This window comes from Bubalus bubalis, chromosome 15 (genome assembly GCF_019923935.1).
Source record: "Bubalus bubalis isolate 160015118507 breed Murrah chromosome 15, NDDB_SH_1, whole genome shotgun sequence".
Classification (NCBI taxonomy): domain Eukaryota; kingdom Metazoa; phylum Chordata; class Mammalia; order Artiodactyla; family Bovidae; genus Bubalus; species Bubalus bubalis.
The window spans coordinates 51064617-51077173 of record NC_059171.1 but is presented as its reverse complement, the minus strand read 5'-3'; the positions used below and the strand labels follow the sequence as shown (position 1 = coordinate 51077173).

The 12557-nt window shown below is 36.8% G+C and overlaps 1 protein-coding gene across 1 annotated transcript in view; it reads left to right on the top strand.

The window, feature by feature from the left end:
• The window catches only part of MCMDC2 (minichromosome maintenance domain containing 2), a 37271-nt gene that overhangs the window by 19045 nt on the left and 5669 nt on the right, over positions 1–12557 (top strand). The window contains exons 10-13 of the mRNA XM_006069530.4: positions 2303–2469; positions 2972–3151; positions 5521–5663; positions 12189–12298. Of these exons, the coding sequence (XP_006069592.3) occupies positions 2303–2469; positions 2972–3151; positions 5521–5663; positions 12189–12298 (600 nt within the window). The remainder of the gene's footprint in view (positions 1–2302; positions 2470–2971; positions 3152–5520; positions 5664–12188; positions 12299–12557) is intronic.

Sequence of the window (12557 nt, the reverse complement as noted above, 5' to 3'; positions counted from 1 at the left end):
GGCTTTGTTCATGGAATTCACCAGGCAAGAATACTGGAGTGGGTTGCCTTGCCTTCCAGATTTATTTCCTCTTCTTGTGTTATTGCACTAGTTAGGACGTTCAAGATGATGTTGAAAAACAGTGGTGAAAAGGAGCATCATGATCTTGTCTTGTTCCTGATCTAATAGGAAAGTTTCAAGTTTCTCACCATCATGTATGATGTCAGCTGTAGGTTTTTTGATGAAGTTCTTTTTCAAGTTGAAGGAATTCCCTTCTATTCTTAATCTACTAAGAGTTTTTAAATAAAGGGTGTTGAATTTTACCAAATGCTTTTTCTGCATCTATTGACATGATAATGTGATTTTTCTTCTGTAGCCTGTTGATATTATGGGGATTACATTAATTGACTTCCAAATGTTGAACTAGCTTTGCATACCTAACATAAATTTTACTGGCCGTGTTATATATTTATTTTTATACATCATTGAATTAATTTGCAATATTTTGTTGAGAATTTTTGCCTGTGTATTCACAAGAGCTATTGGTGTGTAGTTTTCTTGTTATATCTTTTATCTGATTTTGGTATTAGGATAATGCTATTTGAGCCAGATTTATAACTAACAAGGATATGTAAAAATAAGTATTGGGCAAAGAAAAGTTAGGACCTTGCATTCTTGGCATACCAGCAAGCATGTGCAGCAATACACAGGAGACATAGCATATTGCCTCTGCCTGCAAAAATAGACTCACACTCATATGTTCAACTGATTTTTGATCACAACATCAAAACAATGGGGAAAATGGGGAAAGTTTTTTCAACAAATGATGATGGAACATCTGGAAAAGAATTAATATTTGTTCATACCTCACAACTATATACAATAATTAAAGATGAATCATAAACCTAGATGTAAAAACTTAAATTATAAGGCTACTAAAAGAAAACATGAGAAATCTTTATGACTTAAGGGTATGTTGTGTGCATGCTCAGTCATATCTGACTCTGTGACCCCATGGACTGTAGCTCGCCAAGCTCCTCTGTCCATGGGATTTTGCAGGCAAGAACACTGGCTGCTGCTGCTGCTAAGTCGCTTCAGTCGTGTCCAACTCTTTGTGACCCCACAGACGGCAGCCCACCAGGCTCCTCTGTCCCTGGGATTCTCCAGGCAAAAATACTGGGGTGGGTTGCCATTTCCTTCTCCAACGCAAGCATGCATGCTAAGTTGCTTCAGTCGTGTCTGACTCTGTGCAACCCCATGGACAGCAGCCCACCAGGCTCCTCTGTCCATGGGATTCTCTAGGCAAGAACATGGAGTGGGTTGCCATTTCCTTCTCCAGAGGATCTTCCCTATCCAGGGATTGAACCCTAATCTCCTGCATTGCAGGCAGATTCTTTACCATTTGTGCCACCAGAGTAGGCAAAGATTTTTTGGACAAAACCCAGAAAGCAATTAACAGAAAATAATTGATGAATTGGACTTCATCAAAACTAAAAAGTTATACACATCAAAAGGCCATTTAAAAAGTGAGTAGGCAAATAAAGGAAAAGAAAATAATTGCAATACATATATTTGACATAGGACATATACCTAGAACATAGAAACAATTCCTACAGGTCAGTAATTTAAAAAACAAAATGTATATGTTAGTCACTCAGTCATGTCCAACTCTTTGTGACCACGTGGACTATATATAGCCCACCAGGTTCCTCTGTCCATGGAATTCTCCAGGCAAGAATACTGGAGTGGGTTGCCATTCCCTTCTCCAGGGGATCTTAACAACCCAGGAATCAAACCTGAGTCTTCCACACTGCAGGCAGATTTTTTTACCCACTGAGCCACCAGGAACCTCCCACCCTCCACCCCCACAAAAAAACCCCCTAAAGAACCAGATGCAAAATACCAGATTGTGTGTATTGTCTCACAATCTTTTCCTCTTTCATTCTTGACTTAGATGATCTGCTTTCTTTTTTTTCCCACACAAAAGAACATTGCTTAATTTCAGCCTCCTTTGTAACCTGCATGATACGACCAGTCTCCTTACCCTCTGCCTATTCATTCCTGTCCACAATTCTAGCTTCATGCTTTGGACTAATGGTTCTCATCATCAGGGGATACAGAAACATTCAAATATTTTTCTTGCCTTGTTCTTTTTATGGCAAATCCTCTAATTTAGCCATATCCTGCAAAACCATGAAGTTTTCCTGTATCTTTGCTATCCAAAATTTAAGTCATAAAATTCATTATAATAATATTTATTAATTTATAGCTATATTGACCAAAGTGAACTTAAGTAACAAATGGATAATGTCTCTTGACTTAGCTGTGGAAAGTAGAAGCATCACAGTCTACATCTCCGGAAAGAAGTTTGGGGATGATGTGGATCAACAAATGACTTTTCCAGTTCAGTGCAGTTTTTGGTCTTTTCTTGATATGGATTCACCTTCAAGGAGAAATATACAGAAAACCAATATGCTAATTGGCCAGATGGTAAAGTATATGTGTATTTTATTGTTAGAATGTTGTTCAAGGAATTTAGTCATGGATTTTAGTCTCAATTTTTGAATAACAATTTAATGTTTTATTTCTGTGCTTACTTTCTGTCTACTTAGATCCTGGAACTAAATAATGACACAGTTATTTGCAATTTTTCATTTTTTAGTCATACAAAGCAGGTATCTGCTCACTAGAAATTATTATTTGAGTAGGTAGTGGGGGAGGTTTTCATGAATAATGTGTAAGAAAATACTCAATAAAGAGCATTTTAAAAAATTGGTTACCACAAAGATCCCATGCTATTTGGGAATCACTTTAAATGAAGTATTATTTATAATTATTATTTAAATTATTAATATAATTATATTACTATAGTGTTAATTACATTAAATTATGAAATAATAATTGTAATAATTATTTTATTTTGTTATTATTTAAAGTGTTTGTGAAAATGCCAGTGTTTAATATTTGCCTTCTACATTTTTGTTTGAGGTAGGATTGCAGTTTAATTCCAGCTAATCTTGTAGAGGCATTTGCATTATTGATTAACTGCAATGAATCATCTCCTTGCCACCCACTTCTTCCAACTGTGCAACATACTTTAAAGAAAGGCATTGATCCTGAAGGGCTGCTTTATTTAGCTTCTAAACAGTTCACAACTGAAGATTTTGAAAAGGTAAAGGTGGAAAAAATGAGTGCCATGAATATTTGTGCTAATGTTTCTCAATTTAAATAAAACTCCCTTTGAACATTCAGTTTTCCTTATTTAGAATTTTCTTTTATTTCAGTTTGCTTTCAGCTTTTAAGAATTTTAAGGACATTGTATAGAAAATATTTTAGATAAGTTAAATTAAAAGCTATAAGGACATAGATATTAAAATGTTGAGTTTATTCTTTGAATCACTAATCAGATCACCATGGTTTATCTTTCCATTAAAACATTCAAAATAGAATATTTTTATAAAACATTATGATGAGAGGCTTTCTAGATACACAGTTTTTTACACTTTACAGACTATTCAAAGGGAATAGTTCTGACTATAGGGAGTATCTATCATGACTCACAAACCCATTTATTTTAATATCTTGACCTGAAAACATGTGTGGCATGTTCAGAGAACCTGAGAGTTGGATGATGCAAATTTAGTAATGACTCTCATAGCTATTAAAAGTACTCAAGTATTTACAAGTGAAGCCCTTTTAATATTAACTGTTGAGAAATCTGTCCACAATAGAGTTAAAGTGCCTGTGTAGGATAGCTAAATGGCCTGTAACTTTGGGAAGTGGGAATCCACAGGTCAGTAAATTTTTTGTTCATACCTGCATTTTTTTGTAGCCCAAATTGCATGGATGAAAGGTTGAAAGGTGGAGTTTATTCACATAGATTAAAACAGAAAAAGAACAATATTTACAATAAAATAAGGTCTTTTCATTTGTTTTAGTGTGTATAAAAAAAGGCAATTAGTCTTTAGGAACTGGGGTACTAAATGATATAGACATGCTAATAACCTGGAAAAATTCTTGCCCAGTTTTTCCGTGAAAAACAACAACAAAAAAGTCTATGGATTTATTAATTAGTCAGACATTTACTGAGTATTTAATATAGATGAGCCTCTTTCTGTTCTTTTATATTCTCCTAGAAATGTTCATTTTTCTTCCTTAGTTTATCATTTAATTGAGATATATGAAACAAGGGACAATTTAAAGCTGTGTTAGGTGGTGCTGACTATAAGTATTGCATGATTTCAGAAAGGAAGGTATCAAGTAGAATGCAAGAGTTAGGAATAACCCAAAAGGCGGTGAATCTTTAGTTGGGCCTTAAGAAAAGGTAAGATTTAAATTACCCTCCAATTAAAACTAAATTTTACAAAAAGGAAAAAAAGAAAACAAAAGGTAAGATTTAAATGACAGGAAGGATGGACATTCAAAAAAAAAAGCTAAAATTAAGAGCAAAGACATAAAAGTAGAGATGAGTACACGTGGAAAACAATGAGAAGACCTGTCAACTGGAGCAAAAATTATATTATGTAGTCATCAAGATTAAGCAACTGTTGAAGAAGTTGGTAACTGGAGGCCAGCGCTGGCTCCCAGTGCTGCATTCCCAATAGCAGAGACAACAGGTCTTTTCTGAAGGGGGATGTGGATGTCTTATCACTGTGACCCCATAGCATAAAACCTAGAGAGAGCTATCAATGTTATTGATAGTATTGTTCTGTTCTGAAGGCCTGGAGGGAATTGTGGAATATAAGAAAAATAAAGACAGGACATATCCAACCCAGGACATATCTAGATCTTTTTAAAAAGTTATATTTAAAATACAGATATAATAGTTAATAGCAACTTTATTATGGGTGGTTTTTCTCTTTTGTTTCCTCCTCTTGTTTTTCTGGTTTTACAACTCACAGAAACAAAAGAAATGGTGAATGGTGAAAAGTCTGGAAATGGTGTCATAGAATAAGGACTTGAGGAACTGGGAATCACTCAGAAAGAAAGCACAAAACTCAGAGAAAACAGTGATAATCATTTAGTTGAAGGCTTATTTTCTACCCAAAATCTTTCTGAATCTTCAAGGCCCATCTTCATATTAGTTAACACAGTACTTCCCACATCGCTGGTCTTTAGATGTGTTTTTTAAAAGGAAGGAAGAAGGCCAATGAGAGAAAGTTTTCTAGAAATAAACTGTCAGAGAATTAAGACTATTCAAAGGGAAATGAGATTCTGAGGGGAGCTGTCTCCCTCTAGAAGGCTCTGAGTAAGCCTTTATTCCACTGGAAGCAAAGAGTTGATAGTCATTCAAATACATTGCACAGAACATTTCTGTACTAAGAGGGAAGAAGAGGTTATTCTGGGTAGACTGTAATATTCTTTGTAAGTATAAAATGATTTAAAGTGCTCAGTGGCTTTGGATGGCTCATATATTTAAATCAGTTTTGATATAAAGTATGCAAACTTTAAAAAATAAAATGACCATATACTTTGGATTTTTGTAATATAGGTTCTCTTAATAAAGTTTGAATCTCTTGAATTTTCACACTTTCAATTTAGCTGCTTGCTTTTGCAAAAAATTTGAATGTCGAATTCAGCTTGGAGGCAGAAAGAATGATTCATGGCTATTACCTAGCAAGTCGCAGAATCAGAACAGATTCTATATGTGGATCAAAACTGTCAGCATCTGCATTAAAATATTTGTAAGTGTGCAATTTTAAAATCATTATTGACTTTAAAAAATCTTTATTTACCTTTTTTTTTTTGGCTGTGCTGTGTTCTCCTTGTGTGGGGTTTACTCTAGTTGCAGAGAGTGGGGGCTACTCTTTAGTTGAGGTACACAAGCTTCTCACTGCAGTGGCTTCTCTTCTTGTGGAGCATGCACTCAAGAGCTCATGGGCTTCAATAGCTGCGATGCGAAGGCTCAGTAGTTGTGGCTCCCTGGCTCTAGAGCACAGGCTCAGTAGTTGTGATCCGGAGGTTTACTTGCTGTGCCGCATGTGGGATCATCCCGGACCAGGAATCAAACCTGTATCTTCTGCATTGGCAGCCAAATTCTTTACCACTGAGCCACCAGGGAAGCCCCCTTTATTTACTTTTAAATGATGTGTTTAATTAACTGTCTCACTTGTTTTTTGATTGCTGGGTGGTTGATTTACAATATACTTTGTTCCAAAAGAATTTAAGGTAACTTAATTATTTCTTCTGTTATAGCCTTACATCATTTGAATCTCCAACAATTTGTTTTCACTAAATTACTTTTTATTGGATACCTGGTATCAGGTACATCTGAAAAAAATGCACTGACTGAATTTTTTAATGCAAATGATTATTTTTTGTAAATATGGTTCAGTTCAGTTCAGTTCACTTCAGTTCAGTTGTCACTCAGTCATGTCCGACTCTTTGAGACCCCATGGAGGCAGCAGCCCAGGCCTCCCTGTCCATCACCAACTCCCAGAGCTTACTCAAACTCATGTCCATTGAGTCAGTTGACTTTCTAGATATTTTATAATTGAGCTTAGAAAAGAAAATTATGTTATTCTTTGTACTTTTAAACACTTTAGTACACTCAAGTACTATTGTTCCTTGAGAAGTTTTTTAAAACTAATTTTTATTATAAAAGTAAAGTATGGACATAGTGAAAGAAAAGTCTAAAATAATGAGTTAAGTCCCTTGCTAACCCTACCTGTGATTATCTCACTCCCTGGAGATGATCCCTGCTAACAGGTTTTGTCTGTCCTTTCATAAATTACCCATTCAGATACTAGCATATACAAATATATAGTTTAAATATGTGATGTATATTAAGTACATATTTTATTTAAATGTTATATATTTTAGATTAATATGTTATTTAACATATTATATAAAAATATTTTTATAATACATAAATACATATGTAGCCATATTGATATTCTCTTTTTGCCCAAATGGAATCATGAATACATATCATGATATCTTACTATCAACACATAAAGAATTACCTCATTCTGTTTTAATAGCTCCCTTACAGATTTACTGTGTTATGATGTGGCTATTCCATAATTTAAACAGTCCTCTGTTGATAGACCATTATTTCATTTGATATAGATTAATATGTAATCTCAACCCAAATTATGAAGTAGGACCAGAGGTAAAAACAATCTATTAAATAAATAAATATCTTGTTATGACTGCAGTATAAAATAAGACAAGTGGAGGACTGATAGGAAATGTCAAGTGTAGGACCAAAAGAGATAAATATGTTTAGTTAATTTCTCCAACTCTATCTTCATAGAACTAAAAAATTGCTACAGAAAGGGAAGGTAGAAATTAACTGTGATGTTTTAAAATGGCAAACAGAATTATATAATGGTGTTTTCTGAAGTAATATTTCAAATACTCAGAGCTTAAAAGGTTTGAAAGCCCTATTATCTCATTTGCTTTTTCTCTGTCTTGAAAAGATATTTTTAATTTAAACTCACATAACCTCAGTTTACATTTGACTCTACTAATCCAAGAATAAGAGAGAATTAAGTTTAATATGACAACTCTACTTTTTCCTCTTGTAGAAATAAATACTAGAGATGGAAATGGGTCTTATGAAAGAGTCAAGTAAATTAAGCACTTCTCAGAAGAGTCATAAACCTTGACTTTTTCTCCTGCTTCTATAGACAGGTGCCTATTAACACCAGCCATGCTTAATCTGCCTGCAATGCAGGATACCCCAGTTCGATTCCTGGATCGGGAAGATCTCCTGAAGAAGGGATAGGCTACCCACTCCAGTATTCTTGGGCTTCCCTTGTGGCTCAGCTGGTAAAGAATCCACCTGCAATGCAGGAGATCCCAGTTTGAGCCCTGGGTTGGGAAGATCCCCCGGAGAAGGGAAAGTCTACTCACTCCAGTATTCTTGGGCTTCCCTTGTGGCTCAGCTAGTAAAAATCCGCCTACAATGTGGGAGACCTGGGTTTGATCCCTGGGTTGAGAAGATCCCTTGGAGAAGGGAAAAGCTACCCTTTCCAGTATTCTGACCTGGAGAATTCCATGGACTGTATAGTCCATGGGGTTCCAAAGGGTTGGACATGACTGAGTGACTTTCACTTTCATGCTTTTCTAGAGAAGTGGAGCTGAACAGTGTTCTTTGCTTTCCCTGAAAAGCTATATATATATATTCTGTCCTGGTCAAAATTTTTAGAAGAAGCTTGGGTGAGGACATCAGGAACATGATAATCAAATTTGTAAATAAGCAACTCTGGAGAGATCTTCACAGACTCAAATTATTATTTTAGTCTAGCAACAAGAAAATTAATAGGACAAATGTAATGTATGGACAGAGGTTCATGACATTGTACAGGAGACAGGGATCAATACCATCCTCATGGAAAAGAAATGCAAAAAAAGCAAAATGGCTGTCTGAGGAGGCCTTACAAATAGCTGTGAAAAGAAAAGTGAAAAGCAAAGGAGAAAAGGAAAGATATAAGCATCTGAATGCAGAGTTCCAAAGAATAGCAAGGAGAGATAGAAAGCCTTCCTCAGCGATCAATGCAAAGAAATAGAGGAAAACAACAGAATGGGAAAGACTAGAAATCTCTTCAAGAAAATTAGACATACCAAGGGAACATTTCATGCAAAGATGGGCTCGATAAAGGACAGAAATGGTATGGACCTAACACAAGCAGAAGATGTTAAGAAGAGATGGCAAGAATACACAGAAGGACCATACAAAAAAGAGCTTCATGACCCAAATAATCACGATGGTGTGATCACTCACCTAGAGCCAGACATCTTGGAATGTGAAGTCAAGTGGGCCTTTGAAAGCATCACTATGAACAAAGCTAGTGGAGGTGATGGAATTCCAGTTGAGCTATTTCAAATCCTGAAATATGATGCTATGAAAGTGCTGCACTCAATATGCCAGCAAATTTGGAAAACTTGGCAGTGGCCACAGGACTGGAAAAGGTCAGTTTTCATTCCAATCCCAAAGAAAGGCAATACCAAAGAATGCTCAAACTACCGCACAATTGCACTCATCTCACCCCACTCCAGTACTCTTGCCTGGAAAATCCCATGGACGGAGGAGCCTGGTAGGCTCCAGTCCATGGGGTCGCTAAGAGTCGGGCACGACTGAGCGACTTCACTTTCAATTTTCACTTTCATGTATTGGAGAAGGAAATGGCAACCCACTCCAATATTCTTGCCTGGAGAATCCCGGGGACAGAGGAGCCTAGTGAGCTGCCATCTATGGGGTTGCACAGAGTCGGACACGACTGAAGCGACTTAGCAGCAGCAGCAGCAGCATACGCTAGTAAAGTAATGCTCAAAATTCTCCAAGCCAGGTTTCAGCAATACGTGAATCATGAACTTCCAGATGTTCAAGCTGGTTTTAGAAAAGGCAGAGGAACCAGAGATCAAATTGCCAGCATCCGCTGGATCATCGAAAAAGCCAGAGAGTTCAAAAAAAACCCCATCTATTTCTGTTTTATTGACTATGCCAAAGCCTTTGACTGTGTGGACCACAATAAACTGTGGAAAATTCTGAAAAAGATAGAAATACCAGACCACCTGACCTGCCCCTTGAGAAACCTATATGCAGGTCAGGAAGCAACAGTTAGAACATGGAACAACAGACTGGTTCCAAATAGGAAAAGGAGTACAAGGCTGTATATTGTCACCCTGCTTCTTTAACTTATATGCAGAGTACATCATGAGAAATACTGGGCTGGGTGAAGCACAAGCTGGAATCAAGATTGCAAGGAGAAATATCAATAACCTCAGATATGCAGATGACACCACCCTTATGGCAGAAAGTGAAGAGGAACTAAAAAGCCTGTTGATGAAAGTGAAAGAGGAGAGTGAAAATTTGGCTTAAAGCTCAACATTCAGAAAATGAAGATCATGGCATCTGGTCCCATCACTTCATGGCAGATAGATGGGGAAACAGTGGAAGCGGTGTCAGACTTTATTTTTTTGGACTCCAAAATCACTGCAGATGGTGACTGCAGCCATGAAATTAAAAGACGCTTCCTCCTTGGAAGGAAAGTTATGACCAACCTAGATAGCATATTCAAAAGCAGAGACATTACTTTGCCAACAAAGGTCCATCTAGTCAAGGCTATGGTTTTTCCAGTGGTCATGTATGGCTGTGAGAGTTGAACTGTGAAGAAGGCTGAGCACCGAAGAATTGATGCTTTTGAACTGTGGTGTTGGCAAAGACTCTTGAGAGTCCCTTGGACTGCAAGGAGATCCAACCAGTCCATCCTAAAGGAGATCAGTCCTGGGTGTTCATTGGAAGGACTGATGCTGAAGTTGAAACTCCAATACTTTGGCCACCTCATGCGAAGAGTTGATTCATTGGAAAAGACCCTGATGCTGAGAGGGATTGGGGGCAGAAGGAGAAGGGGACGACAGAGGATGAGATGGCTGGATGGCATCACCGACTCGATGGACATGAGTTTGAGTGAACTCTGGGAGTTGGTGATGGACAGGGAGGCCTGGCTTGCTGTGATTCATGGGGTCGCAAAGAGTTGGACACGACTGAGTGACTGAACTGAACTGAAGGTCTTTAATTAGGTCCCAACCTCCCTGATACATGTGTGAATACATGGGAAAGGAGTGATCTGCCTTAATATGAAAAAGATTTGAGATTTCATATTTTTATGTTTAATATGAATAAGTAATGTAATAGGGCTGTAAATAATACTGTGATTTGGGGTTGTATTAATAGAACATAGTATCAAGAGTGAGAAAATGCTAATTCTGCCCCAAGTCTTCTCTACTGATCAAATCACACCTTAGTAGTGTACTGAAGTGGAATATTAACCAAATTTGGTCACAAGGAGAACAGCCAGGATGATAAGGGGCATGAAAATCATGTCACATGACATATTAAAAGAACTAAGAGGGACTTCCTTGGTGGTCCAGTGGTTAAAACCTTACACTTCCAAAGCAGGGGGTGCAGGTTTCTTGGTCAGGGAACTAAGATCCTGCATGCTGTGGAATGTGGCCAAAAGAAAAATAGAACTAGGAATATTTATCTTGGAGAAAATAAACTATGGAGCAACTAGAAAAGTTGTCTTTGAATATCTGAAGAGCTGTCTCATTTAAGAAGTGTTAGATTTGTTTTGAAATCCCAGAGGACAAAACAGGGACCGGTGGGTGTAAATTGCAGTGAAACCAATTTCAGTTTACATTTATATAATCTTTGTGGGTGAGTCCCCAAATTTTCAAATGCGTTATTTGAAATCACAATAACCCTATTAATTTTTATTATCCCCATTTTATAGCAGAGCTTCAAAAAAATCTCAGAAATTAAATGATTCATACAAACTCACACAGCTAGTAAATTTCTAGAGACATAGTTCAGATTTTCTGATTCCCACATCCAACAATCATTCAAGTGCCTTGCTGCCGCTGCTGCTGCTGCTAAGTCGCTTCAGTCGTGTCCGACTCTGTGCAACCCCATAGACGGCAGCCCACCAGGCTTCCCCATCCTTGGGATTCTCCAGGCAAGAACACTGGAGTGGGTTGCCATTTCCTTCTCCAATGCATGAAAGTGAAAAGTGAAAGTGAAGTCGCTCAGTCCGACTCTAGCAACCCCATGGACTGGAGCCTACCAGGCTCCTCCGTCCATGGGATTTTCCAGGCAAAAGTACTGGAGTGGGGTGCCATTGCCTTCTCCGTCAAGTGCCTTAAAGCTAGCTTAAAAATAATAAAGGAATGGATTGCTTCCCGATTCTGAGTGAATCCTAGGGTAAGTTCAAAAGAGACCGAATAATAAGTATCCTGGGATGCTGTATAGAAAATTCAGTTATCTGATGGGATGTTGTAATTTGCTGTCTAAAATCTCTTCCAACACAGAAATTTCAAGATTCTATGAGGACTTCCAGTGGGTTAAGAACTGGAAGAAAAGACCAACCAAGCATGTGTCTATAAGAGATATTTAGTTAATTTTCTAGCTGTGTATTTAACTGAACAGAACTTAGGGAGGGTAATGTGTAGAATAATAAAGAAAGACCAGGATAAAAGCCAATTCTTTGATAACAAATCAGGAGACTTCCTCATTCTGAAACAGTCTATTCAACTTGTTAGAAAAAAAATGCTTTGTAAAGAAACTAAAACTGTTTTAAAAATAAGAATATGCTGATCTTTAAGGGTGGCTTATGTTCACACATATCTTGGTTTTTTCCTGCCAAAATATATATTCTTTATAATATCAGCATATTTTGATTGGCCTCAATTTTCTCTTTTAGAGTTTCCCTATCTGAAGCCCATGCTCGACTGAACTTAAGGAATAAAGTGCTTAAAGAAGATGTACTAATTGCAGCCTTATTATTTGAAACATCTCTAACACTGAAATATGGTAATCTATTAAGTTATTAATGATCACTACAAATTATATTTAAACTTAAAGATTCTTAATCTGTTAAGATGTTACATATATATTAAATATTATTTTAAAGAATAATAAATATCTACAAGATAAGTCCAGTTTGAATTTAAACATTTAATTATTGTTTACAGGTCATATCATTATCTGATATTAAGTTCCTAATTGTCCATGGTTATTCCTATACTTTAACTTTTGCATTGCTTAGAAAATTCTGAAAAAAAAGTACTTA